Source organism: Aethalodelphis obliquidens, unplaced genomic scaffold, assembly GCF_003676395.1.
Source record: "Aethalodelphis obliquidens isolate GAN/ISIS:26980383/991018 unplaced genomic scaffold, ASM367639v1 scaffold5, whole genome shotgun sequence".
Taxonomy (NCBI): Eukaryota; Metazoa; Chordata; class Mammalia; order Artiodactyla; family Delphinidae; genus Aethalodelphis; species Aethalodelphis obliquidens.
This window is the reverse complement of record NW_020837949.1, coordinates 7,675,599-7,702,218: the sequence shown is the minus strand read 5'-3', so window position 1 is coordinate 7,702,218 and position 26,620 is coordinate 7,675,599. Positions and strand designations below refer to the sequence as shown.

Below are 26,620 nucleotides of genomic sequence, written 5' to 3'. Positions count from 1 at the left end.
AACTAAAGCTCAATTTTTAAGCATGATAAGTGTCTTTGTGAAGGATTACAGCACAAACTTCACTTCATATGGGAACATTGGACCCTTCGCACGTGATCTAATGCAGTGTTAGCTGACATGGAGAATTTTCAGACAACTCCTTCATGAGTGTAGAACATTAGGAAGCTGAACCATTGCAGCCAATTTAGAACAGCTGGCCTCTCTCACGTGACCATTCCACCTCAGTGCTATGAATCTTCTCTCAGTGTGTCACATGCAACCAGAAATTATGTAAACTCAGCTCAAAGTCACTTGAAAAAAAATCATAAATACTTTGACAAGGTATATAAAGAATAAATTAAAATACCGTTAGCATTTTGTCATATGAAATCATTTTTAAGCTACTCTTTCTAAATAACTTCAATAAATATTACTGAGCTCATCACATCTCTAATATAATAACAAGGCTTGATTTAGGCAAATAGCAACTCCATCTCCGGGTAGACGTTGATCTTTTGAAGCCTTCCTTGGCTGTTAGACTACGTGACCCACAGTTCCCAAACTGGTGGGCCCAAGGCTGTATGTCTCATTCATTCTACAATGTTTATTGAGCACCTTCTATGTGCCAAGCAAGGTCTAAGTGCCAGAAACACAACAGATAACAAAGCAGGCAAAGCACTTGCATTCACGGACTTTATATCCTAGTTGAGGAAAGACAGTCAATAAATAAGTAAACTTAATGTATAAATAGATGTATTAGATAGTGATACATGCTATGAAAATGAAATCCAGCGGGAATGACTCAGGATGCCTTGAGTGCGGATTTTCCATTTCTTTGAAAAGATGACATTGGCTCTGAGGAGGTGACTGACTGCTGAGTAGTGAGAATATCAGGAAGCATTCCAGGGAGAAGAAATAGGTCAGAGATTGGAAAAAGCTTGGTATTTTGAAGAAGAGAAAGAAGACTGGTGTGGCCGGAGCCTAGTGAGCAAAGGAGAGAATAGAACAGGATGATGTTGGAGAGAGACACAATGAAGAGGTCCCTGGATGTTGATCTCCCATGAAGTCTAGAGCTGTGCGTGACAAACAGCAGGTTCTCAATAGAGATATGAGGCAGGACATGGCTGTCTTCTCCCCAGACTACCTGAACCTTACAGAAGAATCTCCGCTGAATCTCCTTCAGCTGAAATTTGAAGATGGGAATACAGTGGCATCTTCAGGCTCCCTTCAGATGCAAGGAAGCCAGTACAAAATCCCATAGAAATGTTTTGAGGGTTAATCTCTATTTATAGGAAAAGCTGAGGGCTGTAGGGGAGTGAGAGGGAAGTGCTTTATAGAAAAGAGGGACAGCATTTTTTGTGGAAAGAGCATTGGTATTGAAACCATGAGACCTGAATTTTGTTTTTTTAATTGAAGTAGATTTATAGTATTATTAGTTTCAGGTGTACAACGTAGTGATTCATTATTTTATAGATTATAGATTATACTCCATTTAAAATTAGACGTGGGTTTATAATGAAACTCTGAGTGTTCACGTTAAAATTTCTGTGCCTCAGTTTCCTCATAGGAAAAATGGAGCTAATGCTAGCACTTCAAGTGATGTTGTGAAGACTGAGATAACGCCTGTACTGAAACATTGCTTGGAACATGGTTTGATAGATTTTAGCTACTACTAACAATTATTAATAACTCTATAAAGTTAACTATTAATAAGTATTAATAACTATGAAGTCCAGAATCTTAACAGAATAAGTATTAGTGAAGAAAAGTTTGCCTGTGGCCAGAGAGAATTCACCGTAAAAAAAAGTTTTGCAGCATCACTGTTAGTTGGTTGGTTAATTAGACAGCAGTAAAGCAACCATCCTCCAATACTAAAGGTACTTGAACTTGATTCCCCTGCATCTGTAGGTAAAATGTCCTTCTGTTCTTGAAACAATAAATCCCCGTAAACTTCCCATAAGGTTTGGAAAGGTGAAATGTGAGATTGGTTCCATCAGAATCCATTCAGCGCTCTGTTTGTGCACCTTCCAATCTGATTTTTAAAACCTCCGTTTTTTCTCCGGAGCCCAAGACGGAGAAAAGGTCAGAATGCAGCATGTTTCAAAGCTGCTGTGCTCTGGGTGGCTGCCAGGCTGTTGGAAATAATTGCTTTCAAACCCCAGGTTACGGCACCATCTACTCAGTTTCAAATTAGCTTAACCTACAGCACCAGGCTGTGGCAGTTCAAACTTTAACTCCTGCTTTGTGTTATCATCTAAATTCACTTTTTTAAATATTGAGATTCCCAAGCAGCTCGATTCTGGGCAGACAGCCTTCCCATTGTTCTCAATAACCTCAAAAACAAGAGTGAGACCAAAACCTCCATGTTACAACTGGACGTTTCGAAGTAGAAAGTGTAAGTCTGATCGTAGAGTGTCACGTCATACTGAATTTCATTGTAACGACTTCTTTAGTATTTCATCATCCGGGAGTGTACTTTTTACCACATTTTGCTCAATAAATGTGGAGTGAGGTTCTGCCATGTAGGACTGCAGCAGTACCTCTGCGTTGGGTGAAAACCTTTTATGCTGCGGCCCCGTTGGACCCTCGGTGCAGTTGGCACGTGCCCTCGGGGTGTGATAACCACACACTCAGCAGCATCTGCTGGGGATCCCGCTATTCACCCTTCAAGCCACTTCGGCATCTGGTCACCACTCAGGCCGCCCATCCTGCCCTCATACAAATTCCCAGATTCCTTTGAAATTAACACTGTTCTAAATCAACATATTGGATGCCATTGCACTCACTTTATTATCTAACTGTGTGACACAAAGTTCTAAAACTCCTGTAGTCTTACATAATCACAGACCAATGTGTGTCCTCTACAATCAGCTTGAATTCCACTTTGCAATCGTTACCCCGGTGATCAGACCAAAGCTCAGTGTCTACACGCCCCAGCCTCACACTACGAAAACAACAACAAAGAATCACAGTCACAAAGTGAATCGTGTTCTCAGTTGTGTTCTTTGTATCCTTAGTGTCTGAATGCTTATTTCAGCTTTGATGCACTATTCACGTTCATATTAGAAATTACTTTCACTTAGCCACTGAATGGGATTTGTTTTCAGGCTTTCTTTCAACTGTGCTCCTTTCTTCCCGGGTTTTATCTTATAGTTTTGTTTTATGCATTGGCAAGAAACTGCAGCGTGTTATGTATAAATCCAAACCAATTATCCGGCTCCTACATACATAGAAATGCATGTTCGTTTTCTATCACTATTACTAAATAGAGGCACAAAGGAATTTTTTTGCCTCTTTATGGTTCTTTGGTGTTTCATAATGCTTCTGCATGCCACTGTCGCTTTACCTCGTTACCACGATCTTGTGATCAAGGAGCTATTTCTCTAATTTACAAACAGGCTTATTTATATATAGTTACAGAACAGGTGTCAAAAGCTGACATTCCTTTGCTCATGTCCTTCACTTTGCATCGTGGGTTGTGTGGTTGCTTTACTGATCCCATTCCTGAAGACACGAGGACCGTGGCAGTTTTCAATAGGAAAACGACAGTTATCGATGAATAGGACATGTGAATCTTTTTATTTCCTGTAATGAAAAGAAGCACCAGCAAGAAACTGATTTGTGTAGCATAATTGTACAGATCGTAGCAATCCATTAGTCTGCCGGGTAGCGCAGTTTACGATGTTCACATCTACCATTCTGCTGAAATGGGCAGCTTTTTTCCACATTTTACTCACCTAATGGATTTGATACAAAATCTGTTTTCCTATGGCTGTGGGGTTCTGGGGGTTTTGTAGTTTATCAATACGGAAGGGCCACTCTCGTTATAGCCTCCTTCTCTGCACAGTGCCCGAAGGTGCCTACGCGCACAGCCATCTTTACCATCCTGCCAGGACCATCCTTCATGACAGCAGGGCGGACCATGAAATGGAGCTTAATGGTATTAGACCATGAATTAAAATTATACCAAGAGAGAAAAAGGTATGAGGAGGTGGACAGCAAAGGGAGACCTAGTAAAGGCAGAAGTGACCTCTGTGCACATCAGATCTCCAAGAAGGGAAATACTGAATGTGCCTAGACGTCCAAATAAATAATGCCAAACCTAGAAAAGCTTCTGTCCCTGTGGGCTAAATAACTCCAATTCTGAAACTGTAGAAGGTTGGCTTTGCAGATGGTCACATCAAGAAATGGTAATAACTGGTAGTGGGATTATCAGTGCTGCAAATTATTTTTAGAAAAACATTTTTTCACTTAAGAAACACATATTGATCACCTCTGTGTGTCAGGCTGCATACTACAGAAATACTAAAGAAATAGAAAATATGATCTCTGCTCTCTGAAATTCACAGCCTAGCAGAGGAGGGGAACATAGGAAAGTAATTATAATAATACTTTAAGTTGGGCACAACGATAGATTCAAGATGTCACAGGAGCTCAGGGAAAGTGCATTGCACCCACCTGGGGAGGGGACACCTGAACTGAGCCTTAAAGGACGAGAAGGAGTCAGGCCAGATGCAGTGGGTGAGTTGGGAGGATGGGAGAGGAACAGATGGAGAAAGGATAATCCAAAAGGAGGAAACTATGCAAATAAAGATGAGTCCATACCAGCCCTGCGGCCCATGGAAACTGGGCAGCTGCATGTGGCTGAGCTTACATTCTAAGGCACAGGGTAGGGAGAAAAGAGGCTGGAGAAACTGGGTTCATACGCCACATCAGGGAGCTTGCAGTGCATTCCGGAGGCATTTGGAACCATTAGGGGTTTTGCTCACGAGAGTGACACAGTCAGTTGTGCTTTAGAGAGATTTCACTGTTGGCTTTGTAAAGAATGGATATGAGATCCCAACGCTGGAAGCAGAACCAAAAATTAGTGCAGGATTCAGGCAGAGATGACAGTCGAGCCAAGGCAGCGGAAAGAGTAGAGAGGAGGAACACACCGCAGGATATTTCAGAGGGGCCATTACCAGGCCTTGGGGGTGGATTGCATACCCAGCAATGACTCCCATGTTTCTGGCTTAGGTGGCAAAGTAGAAACAGTTCCAAAGTGGAGGATACTGCAAGTTGAGTTAATTTGGAAGAAATACGTGTTCACTTTCAGTCATTTAGAGTTTGAGGTACTTGTAAATCAAGGTAAAGTTGTCTAGTAGGAAATGCATATGTTAGTCTTAACCTCACACTAGAGATCTACCCGTATGCATAAATTTGAGAATCATTGACCTAAGGTTAGTACTTAAAATGATGAAGCATAGGAAATCAGTCAGGAAAAGAAAGAAAGGCAGAGGATTCATGCCGGGGACACACAAGGCTTTAAAAGGTGGGCAATCTGCAGAGTCACCCTCTCATGGCCATTTCAGTGTACTACATACAGTACATGTTAAATATTTTCCATACCAACCTGAATGTAGTGGATATAAATTTGATCTACAAAGTTTTATTTTTGCTAAATCAAATAGATCTTCCTGCAATCTCTTACTCACAGGAATATGAGAGATTAAGTCTTGCTATTCCCTCATTCTTTGGAATCAATCACACAGAAAACTTTGGGGTTTACCCAAGAGCAGGAAGCCCACATGCTTCCATTACACACATACTTAGTTATTCATCTCTCCAGTTCTGGTTATTAATTTTTAATTTGAACCTCAGTATACTTAGGATGATTCAGGAATAACCCATAGACCCAGTAAGGAAAGTTTGAGGAGATTTAGGGATCTAAGGTAGAGACCCTGAAGAGCTTTACAAGAGAACTTAGACCTGCTCCCCACCTCCAAACATCCGAGCACACACAGCTGTTTCAAGCATTCAAAAGGAAGTAGAGGGCTTCCCTGGTGGCGCAGTGATTGAGAGTCCGCCTGCTGATGCAGGGGACGCGGGTTCGTGCCCCGGTCCGGGAAGATCCCACATGCCGGGAGCGGCTAGGCCCGTGAGCCATAGCCACTGAGCCTGTGCGTCCAGAGCCTGTGCTCCGCAACGGGAGAGGCCACAACAGTGAGAGGCCTGCGTACTGAAAAAAAAAAAAAGGAAATAGAATGACCTCTTAAGTACCGTTACATTTATTTTTTAAATTATTTATTTGGTTGCACTGGGTCTTAGTTGCGGCAGGTGGGCTCCCTAGTTGTGGATCACCTGCTCCTTAGTTGTGGCACGTGGGCTCCTTTCGTTGCAGCAGGCGGGCTCTTTAGTTGCAGCTCACAGGCTCCTTAGTTGAGGCTCACGGGCTCCTTAGTTGTGGCATGTGAACTCTTAGTTGTGGCATGCATGTGGGATCTAGTTCCCTGGCCAGGGATCAAACTGGGCCCCTTGCATTGGGAGCACAGAGTCTTAACCGCTGTGCCACCAGGAAAGTCCCTGTACCGTTACGTTTAAATGTACCATTAATGGATTTGATATGTGAGTTTTCATGACTGATTGAGAACAATTCAGTTTTACCACACACATACCCAGTCTAGCTATCGGTCAGCTCACAGCAGTGCAGGAAGCTCCCCAAGTGAGCATCATGACCTTTGGGGTTTCACCATCATATTCTTTTTAAACTTTTTTAAATTGAGGTATAGTTGATTTACAATGATTCAGGAATACAGCAAAGTAACTCATATATATATCAGATTCTTTGCCATTATAGGTTATTACAAATGATTGAGTATAGTTCCCTGTGCTATACAGTAGGTCCCTGCTGTTTATCTATTTTATATATAGTAGTGTGTCTCTGTTAACCTCAAACACCTAATTTATCCCTCCCCTGGCTTTCCTCTTTGGTAACCATAAGTTTATTTTCTGTGTCTGTGGGTCTATTTCTGTTTTGTAAATAAGTTTTATTTTAGATTCCACATATAAGCAATATCATATGATATTTGTCCTTTTTTTTGCCTGACTTACTTCACTTAGTATGATAATCTCTAGGTCCATCCATGTTACTGCAAATTTCATTATTTCATTCTTCTTTATGGCTGTGTAATACTCCATTGTATATATACCACATCTTCTTTATCCATTCATCTGTGGATGGACACTTTGGTTGCTTCTGTGTATTGACTGTTGTAAATAGTGCTGCAGTGAACATTGGGGTGTGTGTATCTTTTCAAATTAGAATTTTCGTCTCTCCAAATATATGTCCAAGAGGGGATTGCAGGATCATACGGTAACTCTATTTTTTAAGGAACCTCCATACTCTTCTCCATAGTGGCTGCACCAATGTACATTCCCCCCAACAGTGTAGGAGGGTTCCCTTTTCTCCATATCCTCTCCAGAATTTATTATTTGTAGACTTTTTGATGATGGCCATTCTGACCACTGTGAAGTGGTACCTCATTGTAGTTTTGACTTGCATTTCTCTAATAATTAGCAGCATTGAGCATCTTTTCATGTGCCTGTTGGCCATCTGTATGTCTTCTTTGGAGAAATGTCTATTTAGGTCTCCTGCCCATATTTTGCTTGGGTTGTTTGTTGTTTTTTATATGAGCAACATAAGCTGTTTGTATATTTTGGAAATTAAACCCTTGTCATTCACATCGTTTGCAAATATTTCTCCCATTCCATAGGTTGTCTTTTCATTTTGTTTATGGTTTCCTTTGCCATGCAAAAGCTTTTAAGTTGCATTAGGTCCCATTTGTTTATTTTTGCTTTTGTTTCCATTACTCCAGGAGAAGGATCCAAAAATAATATTGCTGCAATGTATGTCAAAGAGTGTTCTGCTTATGTTTTCCTCTAAGAGTTTTATAGTATTCAGTATTAACATTTAGGTCTTTAATCCATTTTGAGTTTATTTTTATACATGGTGTTAGAGAATGTTCTAATTTCACTCTTTTACATGTAGCTGTCCAGTTATCCTAGCACCACTTGTTGAAGGGACTGTCTTTTCTCCATTGTATATTCTTACCTTGTTTGTCATAGATTAATTGACCATAAGTGTACAGATTTATTTCTGGGCTCTTTATTCTGTTCCATTGATCTATGTGTCTGTTTTTGTGCCAATATCACACTGTTTCGATGACTGTAGCTTTGCAGTATAGTGTGAAGTCAGGGAGCATGATTCCTCCAGCTCCATTCTTCTTCTCAAGATTGTTTTGGCTATTTGGGGTATTTTGTGTTTCCATACAGATTAGAAAAATTTTTGTTCCAGCTCTGTGAAAAATGCCATTGGTAATTTGACAGGGATTGCATTGAATCTATAGATTGCCCTGGGTAGTATGGTCATTTTAACAGTATTGATTCTTCCAATCCAAGAACACAGTATATCTTTCCATCTGTTTGTGTGGTCTTCAGTTTCTTTCATCAGCGTCCTATAGTTTTCAGAGTACAGGCCTTTTGCCTCCTTAGGTAGGTTTACTCCTAGGTATTTTATTCTTTTTGATATGATGGTAAATGGGATCTTTTCCTTAATTTCTCTTTGTGATATTTCATTGTTAGTGTCATATTCTTTTTCTGTGTGGGACCCCATCCCCATTCTTGCCCAAAGGAACCAAGTCACAGACACAGAGTGAAAACTTTATACTGTTGACTCCTCTCACAAGGTTATAATATCACCCCTTTTGGTTGTAGCCATGGAAACTGCATGCTGGAGAGGATGAAACACTGCAGAGGGAATGGCTGAGTGCAGGGCAGGTCTTAACTTGCAGCCCTTGGTTCTGAGTTGCGCTCGCCCTATAAAATGAGGCCGAGAGCAGAACGAAGCTACGTTTACCTCTCCTGAATGCACAGAATGGTTTAATTAAGGAAATAATTTTTTTCTACCCATAAGGCCACCTCTACAAATAGACTCAAATCTGCATGCAAATGAAGCCATCTGGTTTATTGTTGTAAATAGCACCCAGCCATAGTAAACAATAGAAGCCTCATTACATAACTCACAGAATACTCCAATTTTCTAACCTTCGGGTCACTAAAAATGTTCAGAGTAATTAGTCTCCTCAGAGCTGGTGCTTATATTGGGAAGTGCTTTTGCCACTTTAACCAGAAGCTATAGATACGCTTCTCGGTGCCGTTCCAGTGCTGGGCCATTTGGTGACTGGAGAAATTGCTGCGTCTGGGAGAGGATGGAAACACCCACTGGCATCCAGGCCACACACCCCACCAAACCACACCCGGGAGAGCCACGCGCAGTCTTCTCCACATCAGGCTAGTGCCAGCTCTTCCAGCCAGTGCTGTGTCACCTTTTCCTAATTACCTGTGTCCCCTCTGAGGAGGAAGGAAGGACAGCAGGGGCGGACACATCGAGGTGCAGCCGCAGCTTCTCCTCGCCGTCTCTGCCCATCGTGTGGCTCTGGTCACCTTCGTTCAGATGAACCTGTTTATAGTGTTTGGATAACTCTAGTTTCTTAGCTACTCAGTCACTCCTTTCATCAGATTGTTATGTAATGGCTTCTCTACAAACCCCTGTATCACAGTGCCGGGGCTCAAGGAGAATTCTCATTTGTGTGTCCTGAATGGACATTTTTTAAAAGTCAGTAAGGAGACAAAGAAAGTGGGAGCACACAGCTTTGAAAGCCAGTGAAAAGGGAGCAGAGGAGCGAGGAAAGAGGAGAACAGGACACAAGGCAGCTGGGTGCGGGTCAGGGACGCGCCTGCGGCCGGAGGGGCCGGGGTTGTGGGTGAGTGCTGGGTCTGCCTGGGCTGTTTGCTGCCTCCCCTGCGGAGAAGTGGGTTCAGGAGGAGCTCAGGGCGTCAAGTCACACGTCGAAAGAAGGGAGCTCCTCTCCCAGCCTCCCCGCTCCTTGGCCAAGCCCTGGACAGTGACTGAACGTGACACCGAAGCCCCCCGTTTTGTGGTGGATAATACCATGTGTTGAACAGTTATTTTGTGCTCAGCGCCCTGCTAAGCACATTTCATGAATGATGTGCTGTGATTCCCAACCATCTTTAAAAGAGATTCCAATGTTATTCCGTTGTACCAATGAGGACACTGAGATTTAAGAAGATGAGAAATCTGCCCAGAGTTGCCCAGTGGGCGAGGGTGATAGAGCCAGATTGTCTGATTCTGGAGCCTGCACGTGGACCGGCGCATGGCAGCTTCACCAAGTAACAGGCCAGCGCCACCCCCTGAGTTCACCTGCTATGTGCCCCACACCACACCGTCACCACCACCCAGAGGGAACCTCAGCGTATCACATGTCCACTCGCTTCCTTGCTGACGGTACAAGAATGTCGGTAAGTCCAGACTGCTGATGGGCAGATGAAAGCTGAGGAATTCCACAACGTTCAGGAATTGGAGTCATCAAAGGCTGGGGGAGGGGGAGGCTCAGAACAGGATTGGTTAAAAGTCTGTGTAAACATCGGTTAGAACCAACTTCACCTCCTCCCACACCCTGGTGACTGTCCTATTCTACCCACGTGGGAGGTGAGAGGTTTACACTCCAGACAGGAGGCAACAAAGAATGTGCGGGGGGAAACTCCTTCATTAAAATAGAACAAAAACATGGAAATCTATGTAAGCATTCCGGAACACTGACCACCACATGCATACACCTCATGAAACTGGAGGGTCCTTCTCTCAAGAAATTGAATGATCTGTGACTAAAAAATAAAAGGCCACAGATACTGACACTTGGGGGCCCTTCAACAGGACAGGGAGCTCTCCTCGTTGTGGTGAAGCCCACTGGTCAGCAAATCACCACCACTCCCAGACACGCACACTCACGGAGCAGCCTGGCAGCTTTCTGGAACTTCAGTGTGAGTGCCTAGGAAGACTCACCAGCCACTGAAGGTAACGTGAGGAGGGAGCCCGAACTAACAATGGGGCAGGAAAGGGGGCCTCTGAAGAGAGGGAGACAACGCAGAAGACAGACAGAAGGACAGTTTCAGTAATTAAATGAACATTCTCGGACAGGTAAGGTACTGCATCCAAAGCTGAGCAAAACCCATGACAGCCTGCTTTAAAAATGAGGACTGTCAGAGAACAAGAAATAATACTTGGAAATTTGAAATATGATTGCCGAAATAAAAAGACAGTAGCAGTGTTGGAAATAAAGCTGGAGGAATGTCCCAGGAAGTCGAACACAAAGAAAAAAGATCAAAATTAGGAACGCAGAGGGGCAAGAGAAAGACAGATAAATATAAAACTAACAGGTGCTTGAGAAAGGGCATCAGGAGAAACTATCAAAGTCCACTTTCAATTAAGGGAGTTAAAGGAAAGATTCTCAAAGCTTCCAGAGAGGAAAAAATACGGGTAATGCAGGAGAAGAAATTTTTCCTCGATCCTCTAGGGATCCTGGCTGGGTTTAATTAACAGGAAAAAAGCATACAAATGTATTCAAGTTTTACATGGTACAGGAACCTTCATGAGGAAATGAAGACCCAAAGAAATGGTTAAACCTCAGTGTTGTGCTGCGCCATTAGATGAAGGGTAGAAAGTCACGGAAAGTCCAGACAGGACAGCGTGTGAGCCGAGCGGAGGCAACCTCGCAAGGCCTGTTCCTCGGATGCCTCTCTGCCCCTCTCTCTTTGGAGATGAGGATGCTTCTTTCCTCTGGGGAACTTCACATGAGAGTTTCCTGTCCTGCTTCAGAGGGAGCCCAGAAAGTCCTTCTGCACCTGGCATTCCCCACATCACTTCAGCTGGAAATACTCAGTCTCCCAAGGTGCCGTATTTTGGGGTAGCACGTCCTGAACCCCATCAGTTATGTGAGCGATGTAGTGATCAGAAGGCATTAACTTTCTCAACAGCGACACTGAGAGCTTGAAGATAGTGGAGAAATGCCTTTAAAGTTCCCTGGGGAAGTAATTTTCTGGAGTGTCTCAATTACATGTGAAAGCAGGATAATGACTCTCCAGAAGAGCAGGGATTTAGGAAGTTGACTTCACACATCCCTTTTCTCAAGAAGCTACTTGAGAATGTGCTCCATGAAAATGAGGGTGTAGATCCAGAAAGACGGGTCGCCCAAAGTCAGAGAGACCCAGGAATTGGGAGATTTAACACTGAAGAGGCACAGAAGGAAGCCCCTGCAATAAGGGCGAGAAGGCGGTCCCAGGCCATGAGAAGAGCCAGCGTGGACAGTGGCAGAAGAACGAAGGGCTGTCGCAGGACGCCCCATCCTGTCACAGGATGTCACAAAAATGTGACTGCTGGGTTGCCTGACGTATCGAATGTCAGAAATGTTTGAGAAGAGCTTTTCAGGTGTGTTGGAGAATTTGTAAAGAATTCATGACAGATAGAAGGAAAACTATGTAAATGAAAAAAAATAGGTAACTCGATTCTAGAGAAACAAAACATTACACACAAAAAGAAAATATAATTAGATTTCACTACTTGGCTCATTAGTGAATAATACTTAAATAGTCCTAAAAATATAAATATTGAATTTCAGCATACCCCCAAATCTGTGATTTTGCCATTTGGGGAGAATATGGAGAAAGGAAATAGGGAGGTGGGCTTGTAAAATGCTCGGTTCTCATCTGGCATCCAGGAAAGTAGAGACTATTTAAAATGCATATATTAACAAATATCTACACAGGTAGATTTTAGCAATACAGGGATACAAAACGAATTGTCACTAAGAAATTGGGTTTGCTAGGGGGAGGGTGGAGCAGGGAACAGCATTTTTCTATATCCCTTCTAGCACCACTTGACTTTTAAAACCATGTACATGTAATACGTTGTTAGAAATTAAAATTAGGCTTAAAATTAATTGCTGCCCATCAAAAAAAATCCTTAGAAATTTTGAAGTCAGAATCCCATGCTAAATTATCACTGGTGAGATTAAAGTAATTGCCTGTTAAAGAATTTGGATGAATGCACGATACTGCATTTTCTACGAATGACAGAGGTTTGAAGTGATGGTGGGTGTCAGCAAGGCCGGGTTTGCTGCCCAGCCCTACTCTCCTGCACCAGCTGAAGGTACCTCCCTGATTCCTCTGCCCACCCAAGATGAGTCCGGGCCTTGCCCTGAAGGTACTTTAAAAGCTTCTCACATGACCAGCTGGTTTTCAAGCTGGTAGAACCATCAACCTCACCGCAACTGTTTTGCTCAGCCTTTGCTGACCATTGCCTCTGCCCTGGGCTGGGTCCCTCACCCTTTTCCACCTGCCTTGTCGTTCTGTTACTGTGGACGGGCCCCTCCCATCTCAGATGTTTACTTCTGTTCTGCTTCGCACTTTCCCTCTCAGTTTCCATCCTTGCCCGCTCTGCCTGTACACGCTGGCTGTCCTGCCACCTGCTGTTGCACCATGCTTGCCATCCAGCGACTCTCGTTCCCAACTTAATGTGCTCGTCTAATGTCACTTGACCCTTGCAGTGCTGACCTTGAGAGCCAGTACAAATTGCAGCCATTTCAACAACCTTAAGGTTATAAGCCCATCAGTCTTGCAGATGCGTGGCATCGTTCAATAAGGTCTATAGGGAATAATAGGAGTTAAGTCATGGATAAAGAAAATTATGAGGTGCTAGCAGGAGCTGTTGTCCAGTTATAGTAGGTGCTAAAGCAGCACTAGCTTTTATTTATATTTATTTAATATCTTTAATACTCAGGTTACTATAAAGTAGATTTTGTCCCATGAAGACTTTGCATATGGAGTGGAATTGGATATAACTTATCCAACTGTTTCATTTATCCATTGATTTAATAATTATTTATTGAGTACTTAATATGTTCTGGAGCTAAAGGTTGCAGAGATGAAATGGTTTTCTCCCAGCTTTCACGGAGCTTACGGTCAGCTGGGAGCAATATAAACAAGCAGCGGGGCTTCCCTGGTGGCGCAGTGGTTGAGAGTCCGCCTGCCGATGCAGGGGACGCGGGTTCGTGCCCCGGTCCGGGAAGATCCCACGTGCCGCGGAGTGTCTGGGCCCGTGAGCCGTGGCCGCTGAGCCTGCGCGTCCGGAGCCTCTGCTCCATAACGGGAGAGGCCACGACAGTGAGAGGCCCGCGTACCGCAAAAACAAAACAAAAAAACCAAACAAACAGTAATGACGCTATAAGCTCCTTGCATCAGTAAGTGCAATGAGCACTAGAAAAAGCACTCATGTTACTTTGTTATAACCAGAAACCCTGGAGACTGGGCAACAGACTCATCAGAACAGGCCTCACAGAAGATCATCAGGGTCTGGAACAGCGGCACCCAAGCTTCCTTATTCCGCCGCCCGCTCATTAAAACCTTTAAGCTCACATCCCAACAAGCTTACTTACGAATTCTGTCCATGCTCCACTGTACTCATATATTATGTACATTATCAAGTATGACTAAAGTGAATATTTTAAAGGGTGAGGTTTTTAAAAATCTAAATAGAATTCCTGGTCTCCTCCTCTTGTGCCTCATTGACTCTCCCCAGAGTAGGTACCTCAGCTGCCGCCATCAGTCAGGTCCAGGGTAGAGTCCTCACTGTTGCTGGTCAAGAATCTGGACTTAGTCAGTTCATCCAGAGACTGGGGACAACCCACACGCGACAACTCCAAAGATGTCATATGTGGTCATCCAGACATTTCCGGAATGATGGCTGGTAACCACCGTTTGTACAAGGCGTAATTTCCCTGTGAATACATTCATTCCAGAGACCAAATTAATTCAAAGTTGCTTAGTGAGTATAGAACGAGAGCTAATGGAATTGTGGTCTGTAGGGATATTTCAGCAAATGAGAATAACGGATTGAACTGTCCTTCTCCTCTCTGGGGATATTTCTGTCTGAATAACCAGTGCCAGACCTCAAATAACTACTGACATATTTTACGTTTAGCTTTCCTTTTTTCTAGAATCATTTTAGACAACTGCCCTTCTGTTAATACATCACCACCTCAGAAAGTAAGAATGCATGTGATTGGATTGAAACTTTAAGATGTTAACTACATCTGTGTCCTGGGGATACAGCCTAAAGAGACAGAATTGCTTTGCCTTCAGGTTGAAACGTGGCTGGGGATTGATCCTTGCTGGCTCCTAGGTTGCTAAAAGGCTCTCTCACCCATTAGACGAGCTGAATCCTGCCAGCCCTGGGGACTCTTCATTCCCTCCTAGAACTCTGATTGGTGACAGGGAAGCACCTTTAGCTTTTATCTTGAGAGACCTTCATTTTCAGCCAGCTGGGAGAGGTGACTGAACTCCTCTCACCAGACTTGAAGCCAGATCTTGAGCTGGGAAGAGTGCTCAGAGCTCAGGTGATAGAAACTTAAACCATGGCTAAGATTCTTTCTTTTCAGGTATTTTTCTAACCAATATCGTATCACATCCTTCTTCCCAAGAGGAAACCAGTCTATTTTTCTCCTACTGAAAGCTATGATATTGCAGTGTTTTAAAGAAGAGCTTGAAACTGCACGAAGACTTTTGGGACACCTTCAACAGTGGGCTCCACCACCACTGGTTTTACCTTAATGGAGACGTTTACAAACATATTTTGCACCGACTGACTGCTGATATTGGGTTGGCCAAAAAGTTCATTTGGGTTTTTCCTTAAGATGTTATGGAATTAATTAAATGAGGATCCTTTAATATCTCATAATACAGCAACACTATACATTTAATTTGAACTTACGGCATAAGCATAGCAGTACCAACGCGAAGTTAACTCTGTTTAAGAGTAAGAGTAGCAGTTGAACTTATTGCCTGTGTGCATTATTTGCATAAAAGGAAGGAAAAAATATTGTGGATAGCAACTAACAGAGTAAATGTAGTTGATTCATTGTGTTCTTTGAAGGAGAGACATGGCAAAATCAACTTTTAAATAAACATGTATTTTAGATGTTAAAAGAAGATTTTCCACAGGCTGTTTCCTCATCTGGTAGGCTTTTATTCAGCAGCTCATGAATCAGGCAGCCTCCAGTCTAGCAGAGAGAAAGGAGCTCCGAAGAGCTGTACAAGGAGAGATGTTTACAGACCAAAGGGAGCAGGGACAAGGAAGTTACACCGGCTGTGTGCTGGTGGTTGAAGCAGGGCTGCTCCCCTTACATGAGCAGAGGGAAGGCTTGGAGCGTCAGGTACCCTGAGCTGAGCAGGCAAGAGCTGACTGGGTGGCCTGGGCCTGCCTTCTCTGGGTGAACTGAGCACAGAAACTCAGTTAAGTTTTGCTTTGCTGACCTGGGGCTTAGCAAGAGTGACTCCATTTTGGGCCTCACCTGGTGACCTTAACATGGGCTTAGTATTAAAGGTAAAGGCTTTAATGACTGTTTTAAAGCATATCCATGTATTTTGGTCCCTAGCTGTGCTGGCAAATGTACTCAGAAATGTGCACATTCTAGAGGAATTTCTCCCCTGGAGATAAAGTCTGGAGTAAGCTCTCGGTGTCATATTAAATTCTTGGTCCATCTGTTCTGATGGAATGTGAGTCCTCCAGTTTGGTGCTTTTATTTTATCCTGTGAACTGCCTTTCTCCTGGGGCCACTGGCTACTACCAGGCAGTGAGTAGGGAGGGGGGCGGGTACAACTGTGTCTACCCCATGAGTTCAAGGGTAGAGGCTGATTGTGAGCGCTCAGGAGGGCTCAGCTCAGCACTCCCACCCCCCAAAACACCCACAGGTCAGAGTGTGGCCTGGAGTCCCCAGGGAGGAAGAGGAAGGGGCTGGGGAGGAGACTCTCCCTTTACAGCAGCTGCCTCGGGGGTTTGGAACAGGAGAGGTGGGAGGTGGCTGGCCGGTCACCCCGCCTGCTTCCTCAGCTCCTCGTGCCGCAGGGCTTCTGCACTTGACATACACTCCTGAGAGCCCCTCCAGCACTGCTCCTAGCAGGGTTTATCAGTCCTGAATCAAATATCTTATATACATACCCACATAGAACTTTTGGAAAGTCAAGATGTGTTTGTGGGGATTTTGTGCAATGTTGCTCAGCAGGCAGAGAAGAAACAAGGGCTACTGTCAGTGGAAATGTATTAAAACTCAGAAAATGGGTATCTTTTATATCACTGCCATGATCAAGTGTAAATTACCCTGTTTTCTTTCTTTGCTCTTTCCACAGGGAATTACTGGAATGCTGCCTCTTTCCCAAACCCATCATCCTACCTGCACTTCTCTACTTTCCAAGGGGAAACCAGTGCAGACATCTCTTTCTACTTCAAAACATTAATCCCCCGGGGAGTGTTTCTTGAAAATCTGGGGAACACAGATTTTATCAAACTCGAACTGAAATGTGAGTATAAATTCTTTGTCCGCTCATCACTAGCTACTCTTGTCACTGCGAGCTGATCTTAGCCGTGATTGTGTAATTTCGTTGGCTTCAAATATCAATGGCTTCCTTTGTTCCGAAAACAGCGCTAGATGGTAGATGCACAGCTTGAGAAAGATCCAGGTTCCTGTGCTCAGACTGCTCACCGGGAAGCAGACGCAGACAGAGCTTCCCACAGTGCTGTTCAGGGAGGATGAGGGAGAATAAATTGCCCTGATAACATGGGAGAAGGATGTGTATTTTTTTTCTTATTGAAGGGTAGCTAATTTACAATGTTGTATTCGTTTCAAGTGTACAGCAAAGTGATTCAGCTCATATATATAACTTTTCAGATTTTCTTCCATTATAGGTTATTACAAACTATTCAGTATGGTTCCCTGTGCTCTACAGTAGGTTCTTGTTGTTCACCTAGTTTATATATGGTAGTATGTATATATTAATCCAGACTCCTCATTTATCCCTGCCCCCGCCTTTCCCCTTTGGTAACCCTAAATTTGTTTTCTATGTTTGTGAGTCTATTTCTGTTTTGTAAATAAGTTCACATGTGTAATCTTTGTAGATTCCACATATCAGTGACATCATATGATGTTTGTCTTTCTCTGACTTACTTCACTTAGTATGATAATCTGAAAGTCCATCCATGTTGCTGCAAATGGCATTATTCCATTCTTTTTATGGCTGAGTAGTATCCCATTGTATGCATGTACCACATTTTCCTTATCCATTCATCTGTCCATGGACATTTAGGTCGCTTCCGTGCCTTGCCTGTTGTAAATAGTGCTGCTGTGAGCATTGGGATGCGTGTAACTTTTTGAATTAGAGTTATATGCCCAAGAATGGGATTGCAGGATCATACAGTAACTCTATTTTAAGTTTTTTAGGGAATCTCAATACCGTTCTACCTGGTGACTCTGCCAACTTCCATTCCCACCAGTAACGTAGGAGGGTTCCCTTTTCTCCACACCCTCTCCAGCATTTATTATTTGTAGACTTTTTAATGATGGCCAGTCTGACTGGTGAGAAGAATGTGTTTATTTTCCAAGGAGACAGGGTTCAGAGTAGACAGAGGATTGGTAAATATCAAGAATAAGGTATAAGAGAGTGAGGGTAACAACACAGAGGACAATAGGAATAGTCAGAACTAACACCTGCGGGAGTTCAAGGAGCAGCCTTGTGTGGCGCTATGGAACTTTGAGTCTGCACCTTTGCAGAAGAGGCCACATATCCACCCACCCTGTAAAGGCTGGAGTTCTGGTTGATCTCGCCAAGGGCACAGAAACTAACAGAATCTGAGCAAGAGCCAGTGCTGCCCTGTCCGTGGAAGGCAGAGGGTCAGTGGAGCTGAGAAGGGCAATTCTCATGGTACCGGGGCCCTTTTATCCTTGGGGCATAGTGCAGCTTCAGGGATTTACGTCCACAGACTTCCAGGTTTGATGAACATTTGCACACACCAGGCTGTCCTGGCTGTTCAGACCCAGATGGAATCAGCAAAGGAACAGACAGGACCAGGAAGGGGAAGCAGGTCTGTGCCCACCTGTTGCTCCGTGAAAACTCCTCGGTGCCTCTCCCCACATCAGAGAGTCTTTCTTCCTAGTCTGTGCTCTTTAACCCAAGTGCCTATGATACTGGGTCTGGTCTGAGGAAGATCCGGAAGCTATTTTCCAGAAATATCTGATGGAATCTTTTTCTCCTTTTGTAGTTATAATTATGCAACATGGTCTTTGAGAACTGGAATCTCGGGTAACTGTCTTTCTGCTGAAATCCTATGGGATTCTTTTTATTAAATGGTGGACTGTGATACGACCGGAAGTGCACGCACTTTGGAATTCTCATTCTCCTGTTGAAATCCAAGTTCTCGTGTAAATTGCTTAATCTGTTTAAATCTCAACTTCCTAATCTGTAAAATGGGATGGTAACTTGTGGAGGTGGTTATGATGCTAGGAAGTAGCCAGTCATGAATCATTTATTTCAGTGTCTAGTCGTTGTTGTAATTATCTTCTTCCCAAGAAAGCTCATTACAGATCTAGTGTGAACTAGATCTGATGGAAAGGAAGACTGAGAATATTCTAGCCTTAGAAATAAAAAAGAAATAAATAGAAATCTACTCTTTTCATGAATTATGGATTGGAATTATTTATAAGGGATTTTCACTTTCCACAGCAAATTAATTGAATCAAACTGTTTTCTGACTTACACAGAGTTGGATTGTGCTTTAGAAATAACTCATGGCAAAAAAGGAAAATTGACAATTCCATATCTGAGTAATTCTATAAGCTCCTATAAAATTACTATAAAATTCACCCTGCCCTTGTTTTCTATCCCCATGTTTTGTAAACCCAGGCCTGGGTTGTAAGAAGACAAACAAAGTAAGAGCAGACATTTCTACTTAGAAAGAGCAGACATTTCTACTTAGCACCTGCAGAATAGAATTGCACTTATTTATAATTACAAAAAACCTTCATAGATGTTTTCAAGTTTTCCAGGTCTTTCCATGATACAAAAACTCTGTGACAGAGAGTGAGGTCTAGTCTTGTTTTGTCATATAGCTCTTTTCTGTCACATAGTTTACCTTTGATAAAGAAGTATGGGATATTCAAGGCACGGATTAGAGGCTGGCTTCTCCTTGGAGTTCTCTAGACCTTCTAAAATTACTAAGGGTGGAAATACCTTTTATAAGATCCCCCAAATGGCGGAGATACCAAATGTCCATCATTATATAGCATCTCCATTCAGGTTCAAAGGAATTTATGGGGTGAAAAAAGGCCCGTTTCTCTATTTGAGCAAAACTTCTTCAAAGTATACAAGAAGTGATGCTTTCATGAAGAACATGGAGAAGAAAATGATTGAGACTTCCTTCTGCCCTTCTATCACATTTCTCCAGACTCTTCTCTGCAGGATCCACGGGGCAGTGGCTAGAGATGGAGAATTCTCACAGGCCCATCTCTGCCTTCCACTGATGAGTCACTGCAAACCTAATGGGTCCTGAACTCTTAGAAAGTGTCTCTACTCTTTTTTCCCGTTTAACTTGCAAGGCTTTCTGATCTCTTTCTGGTAGGAATTCAAATTTTGTTTCTCTACATGTGTCTCAAAGGAATTTTATCCCAGGTCATGCCTACATAGTGGTTTCCAAAACAACATTTCTGTTAATTAACGACATTGCGCCCTTCTGTCAGAAGTGGGAGATTCTTGACTCTAAGAACAGTGAGTCAGTTGCACTAAGTTGATGCGATACCATCAGCATCTTAATGTGCAAGTAAAAACGCATATATGATAAAGTTAGAGTGCTGTTACCCACTAACATACTTTAAAGGTAAAATTTTAAGGCTGTATTTCATTCATTTACTATCTTTATTTTTTCATTCATTCAGTGAATATTTACTGAGTACCTACCATGTCCCAGATGCTGTGCTAGGTCAAACATAGTTAAGTCAAGCATGGTTTCTTTCCCTCAAAGATCTTTCTGTTTGTTTTGGAAAGCAGCAAAGTAAATCAGTAGTTATAATAACAATAAAAATAGCTCAGCTTTGTTCAGACTCCAGCACTGTTCCAGGGAGTTTACATAGAGCATCTCACTTAATTTCCTAACCACCCTTTGGACTGGGCAGTACCATTAGCATCTGTCCTTTACGGGGAAACTAAGGCACAGGGCGTGGAAGTTGCCTGGCCAAGGTCACACAGCGAGGAAGTGGCAGCGCTGGTGTTTGACCCCAAACATTTTTTGTCTGTCCTGAGTCATTGCTGTTAACACCAAACTGCACTGCCTCTCAAAACAGACATTGAGAGAGGTGGCTGAGCGCACCAAGGGGAGGGGGGGGGGGGGCAGATTTAAACCCGACTGGGATGACAAGGGTGCTTCCCAGAGAGTGTAACTTAAATTAAATTTTGATGGACAGGCAGGAGGCAGGAAGGTGAAGAAGGTGGAGAAAGAAGGGAGACCAGGAAAGGAAAAACATTATAGGAGGAGAACATCGGTGAGTGAAGGTGTGGGGACTGAACCCAAGGACCCCAGAGGGAACAATTCGGCAGGACATCCAGTGCCCTGCGAGCAGCAGAGCCGCAGCTAAAAGGGCAGGCAGTGGTCAGACCACTAAAATGTGCTCTGGGCTGGGGCCGAGTTGGCTTGTCTTGACCCTGAAAGTTATGGTGAACAGGGACGTAACATGATCAGACTTGCATTCACCAGAGAAAAGATGGAAAAGCCAGAGAAGAGGCGGTAGGGGCTGGTGTGAAGATGGTGGCAGAGTGAATGGGAGCTGGGGAAGATGACAACGAAGGGTTATAGCTGCAAGAGATGCTTAGGAGAGAGATTCCACAGATTCTAACAAAATGGTTGTATGGGTGAAGTGGGAGGGAAGGTCCTAGAATGAAGCCAACATTTGGTTGTGGTGGTTTTTGATGATTGTGTGAGTAGAACAGCTTTCACTAAGGAGTGTGGCATTGGAGGCAAAATGCAAACTGCATTTTGGATATTTTGAGTTTGAGCGTCTGCTGGATATAGGAGTGTCTATGCAAGTGGACACATCTAGAAGGTGCTGTATATACAAGTCTGGAGCCCAGCAGAGCACTCTGAGTTAGAAACACACAACTTGAGCATCATCATCACCTAGAGAATCATTAGGAAATAAGTACTGGGTACCTCCAGCGTGGATGGGGTTGCCAGAACAAATGTGCAGAGAGAGGAAAGGAGATGTCCAGGAATGAAAGCCACACTTAAAACCACAAGAAAAGTAGCTTGCAGAAGGCTGCCAGAGAAGTGGGAAGACAGTGATATCCCAGGGATCAAATAAAGAAAGAATTTCAAGAACAAAAAAAGTGTTTGATACCGCTGAACTGAGAGGTCACTAAAATAAGAACATAAAGGGCTCATCAGCTCTCACACATAGGGGTCACCGTCAAAATGTAAGACAGTGTCTGCAGTGAGTGGAGGTGGATATGGAGATCAGGGGATGGTGGTTTTGTTCATTGTTCTTGTTGTTGTAAGTGGTAGGGACTTGGGCACCCATGTATATTAAAGAGGAAAATCCAGTAAAGAAAAAGACGTTGCAGATATGGGGGAGAAGGGACTGGCTGAAGGAGTGAGGTCCCCAAGGAAGTGGGAATGAGTGAGGCCCAGAATTAGAACATGTGAAGGGGCTGAAAGATACAAATCAAAGTAAGGAGGAGAGCATAAACCTTGGACAAGCAGGTCCATTTCCAAATCAGAAATGACTTTCGATTCTGTTGTTTTGTTTGCTTATTTTTTGTTAGTTATTTCTGAGATGGCAGAGGAATCGTTCTTTAAAAACTATTCCCTCACAACCATAGGTTTACCCATTTATTTTTTCAGAGTTCCCCATAGGGAACAGCTTGACTTCTCTGCATCCCTTTTCTGACCAAGATAGTCCCATCTTGACCATGACCATGGTCCCATCATCAGGCCACCTCTCACTGAGCACCTGCTGTGTCAGAGGCACTAGGGTGGATCCTGGAGATTCAGAGGTGAAGACAAAAGAAGCCAACACCCTCACCTACGGAAGGAGACAAACACGTTAGTAGCAGTATGGATTCATAACTTTAACTGAGAACTTCCTAAGTGCCAGGTACTGTTCTAAAGCTTTTACAGGTACCAACGTTTTTAGGTTTCATGACAAGTTTTATCTACATTTGACAGATAAGGAAACTGGGACACACAGGTTATACAGCTGATTTCAGATATTATGATCATTAAAATACAATAAATAAATTACAAGGATAGGCATAAGATATTATAAATGTCCAGAGGAGAGATACATAACCCAACCTGGGAATGAAGAGGAAGATGAGGTGATACCTGAGTTGGGTCGTGGAGAACAGGCAAAGAAGTTAGCTAGATGAAGAAGTAGGGGAAAGAATTCTAGCAGGAGGGGGCAATGCAAACAAAAGCATAAGGATGGTGGGGGGGACTTCCCCTGGTGGTGCAGTGGTTAAGAATCTGCCTGCCAGTGCAGGGGACACAGGTTTGATCCCTGGTCCGGGAAGATCCCACATGCTGCCAAGCAACTAAGCCCATGCGCCACAACTACTGAGCCTGTGCTCTAGAGCCCGTAAGCCACAACTACTGAGCCTGCAAGCCACAACTACTGAGCCCGCTCGCCACAACTACTGAAACCTGAGTGCTCTAGGGCCCGCGTGTCGCAACTACTGAGCCTGCATGCTGCAACTACTAAAGCCCGCATGCCTAGAACCCATGCTCCACAGCAAGAGAAGCCACCACAATGAGAAGCCCGCGCAGCGCAACGAAGAGTAGCCCCCGCTCACTGCAACTAGAGAAAGCCCGCGTGCAGCAATGAAAAGCCAATGCAGCCAAAAATAAATAAAATTTTAAAAAAAAAGCATAAGGATGGGGAACCTGATGGGTGCTCAGGAGCTACAAACATTTGGTATTGTTAGAGTAGGAAGTATGACACGGGTAGTGGAGATATTTTTAGGCAAGTCTCAGATCTGATTCTAAATATACAGCGATCTAAATATTTCAACCAGTAGTTACTGAGTACCTGCTACGTTATGTGACAAAGAGGAACTCAAGAAGAATAAGACATGTCCCCATCTCAGAGTCCCACACAACCTAGTGGGAGAGACTAGCATATGAAACAATATTTTGGATAAGATGAAATAAATATTAGAGGAATACACTGTGGTGACCCAGATGAGGCGATAATTACTTCTGATTGGAGAATAAGAAAAGGTTCTTTGGAGATTATATCATTTTAACTGAGCCTCAAAATAAATGGGAAGGGCTTCCCTGGTAGCGCAGTGGTTGAGAGTCCGCCTGCTGATGCAGGAGACATGGGTTCGTGCCCCGGTCTGGGAAGATCCCACATGCTGCGGAGCGGCTGGGCCCGTGAGCCATGGCCGCTGAGCCTGCGCGTCCGGAGCCTGTGCTCCGCAACGGGAGAGGCCACAACAGTGAGAGGCCCGCATACCACAAAAAAATAAAATAAAAATAAAAAATAAATGGGAAAGAACGTTTTAGGCTCTGGATGCCAAAGGAGGAAACTACAGTGTAGATGCGTGGATATATCGCAGATATGTGAGGTCCGTGGTCCATTGACGTGGCAAGGGCTGTGGAACACTGTGCACCATGGTATGTCCAGGGCCGCAGCACTGCCTGGCACGTGGAGGTGCCGAGTAAGCATTTGTTGAGAGAATGAAATGAATGAATGAGGTGCTGGTCTAATGGAGAACTATGGAAAATCTAGGTGGAAAAGGAGATAACCATGATCAGGGGGCCAGTGATAAAAATGATGACACATTGAAAGGTGGAAGGACAGATCATGGTTGGTGAAATTTTGGAATTCAAGATTTCACAGGAAAGCAGTTTGGATGGTAAGAAGGTCTACGATGCATCGTCTGGCCATGCACATGGGCTTCTGGGTTGTATGAAAAGGCTGTGGAGACAGTCAGGGAACTGGAGGCTAGTGTTGGCTGGTCATCCCCATCACTGCTGAGGTCCCTAGTAGCCATGGCAAGGGGCGCAGTGGACAGGGAGCCTGTGAGCCAAGCGTTACGGTCCTCGGGTTCAATGATGGCAGCAATAAGCCTGGGAGAGGGAATGTCACAGGAAGACGCATCGCTGAGTGAAGGCTCTGGTGCCATAGAACAGAAGAAGCACTGAGGTCAAGGGTACTCCCAGCTGCCCTCCTGACCCCAAGACATGGGCCCCTGGGGAAGGGTGTTGCATGGCTGATGGGTAGGTTTTCCTCAAGGTGAACTGTGATCAGAGGAAGTATTTGGAAGCGTTTGATGATAAATAGTGACCGTAGCATTTTCATTTTTGTTTAACAATTTGAAAGAGCTTACACAGTGCAAAGTTTTTGAAGGGGATGTTCACTGCCTAGGAAACATTCAGGAGAAGCAACCAGAAACTGTTGCGATACCTTAGCATAAGCTTCCGTATTGACAAAGCTTGAGCTTTTTCAGATATCAGGATGACATGGAGAACATATTTGCATTTAACGCACATAGCTCCACAAAAATGTGGCGGTAGCAGTCCAATGTCCTGCTAATCTTGGAGAAGGGTATTAAGGAAAAACTTTCATTTTCTGAGATGCCGCCTTCTGTAATACACATGCTCAAGAACGTCACAGAAGAGAATATTCAGCAATATATAGAAACTGTGATGAATCAGAAGAAATAAACTAATGGCAATTTATCTTCCACTGTTTCAGAATTGGAACAACTTTTGTATTAAAAGAGCTTCACTTGTACAGACATGAGGAATGCCTAATTCCGCTTAACCAGCCTCTTGTGCCATAGGGATGTTATTTAGGGTGCTTTTTCTTTCATAAATATTGTGAGTGCTTACTAATACAGATCAGGTGGTAGCACCTGGATTTTTCCTTTCAACTATCCAAGCCATCTTAAGTTATCCACATAGATTTAGGAAGAATTTTAGTGTTTCTGCTACTTTGCAAGTCTATGAGTTCAATTTGTATTAAAGATTTCAGAGTCTAAAGAATGATTCTGGCTTGGTCATTATAATACATAAGAAAAAATTACTGCCTTAAAAAATTTTAAACCTGCATAGCAACACTATTGTGATTCTTAAAATTTTTTTTCTAGTGTCTGATTTAAACTTTTCAATTTCAATTGTGGACCAAAAAATTTCAGAGATGCAAATAAAGGTGAAAGTTGTGCTATATTAAAGCTATTTAATATATTAGCTGTGTGCATTTTAAGTATTAAAAGATATACAGACAATTGGTAAAGTCAAATTGAGTGACCCAGATATTTTTGCCAGTCTTACTGAAGGGACAGTTATTTGAGTATATGGCATAGGTGCCCTAGAGTTAAAAGAATAGTCTTTAGAGTACGATGTCCTCCTGATATGAAAAGTTGCCCAAGTTACCTTAGATATTACTGATCCACCCGTGTCAGCTGATTTGGAAATTTCTAGAAGGAGTTGGGAATGCCTCTTAAGCTGGCCAGATGGAGTCACTTCTCTCTGCAGAGTTTGTGTTCCTGCCATTCCTTCTCTACACTCCAGAGACATCTAGAAGACCATCTCCCTATTGAAATCCTGCCCACACAAAAGACATTTTTACTGCATCTGGATTTAAAATATAAAACATAAATAAAAGAGAAGCCTTTCATTTTCCTAAAAAAACCACATTCCTACAAGACAATTAATTTGGTGCATTGCCTGGAAAATAATAGGCATCCTCATTAAAGAGCATCTTCACATAGTGTTTATCTGAAGAGTATGCGTTGTGTGTCATTTCTATAGAGAAATGCTGAAGTTTCTTAGAGATTTTTTTCTGGCAGAATTTCTCTTCTATCTCATTCCCTTTGATTCTAACATTTTCTGCATTATTTATTGTGTGTGATAGTCCACAAAATCTTTCCCTTCAAAGAGATGGCGTGTTAAAGTGTCAAAAAGACCAGCTACTAGAATCAGCCTGCCTGTGGCCAGCTGGAAGAGAATGGGCATCCTAAGAGGAGAAGAGATTAAAGAAGCTTGGATTCATGCATCCTGATCTGAGACAGAGCTGGGAGAAAGAGTGTGCTATTGTGACAGTAATAAACACAGGGATTAGTGAGAAAAACTGGAAATATATGT

General features: G+C 43.2%; 1 protein-coding gene across 2 annotated transcripts in view; it reads left to right on the top strand.

The window, feature by feature from the left end:
- CNTNAP2 (contactin associated protein 2) overlaps positions 1 to 26,620 on the top strand; it is a 2,044,831-nt gene that overhangs the window by 1,766,207 nt on the left and 252,004 nt on the right. For both annotated transcript variants that reach the window (XM_027101624.1, XM_027101625.1), the window contains one exon: positions 16,837 to 17,007. In XM_027101624.1, coding sequence (XP_026957425.1) covers positions 16,837 to 17,007 — 171 coding nt within the window. The remainder of the gene's footprint in view (positions 1 to 16,836; positions 17,008 to 26,620) is intronic.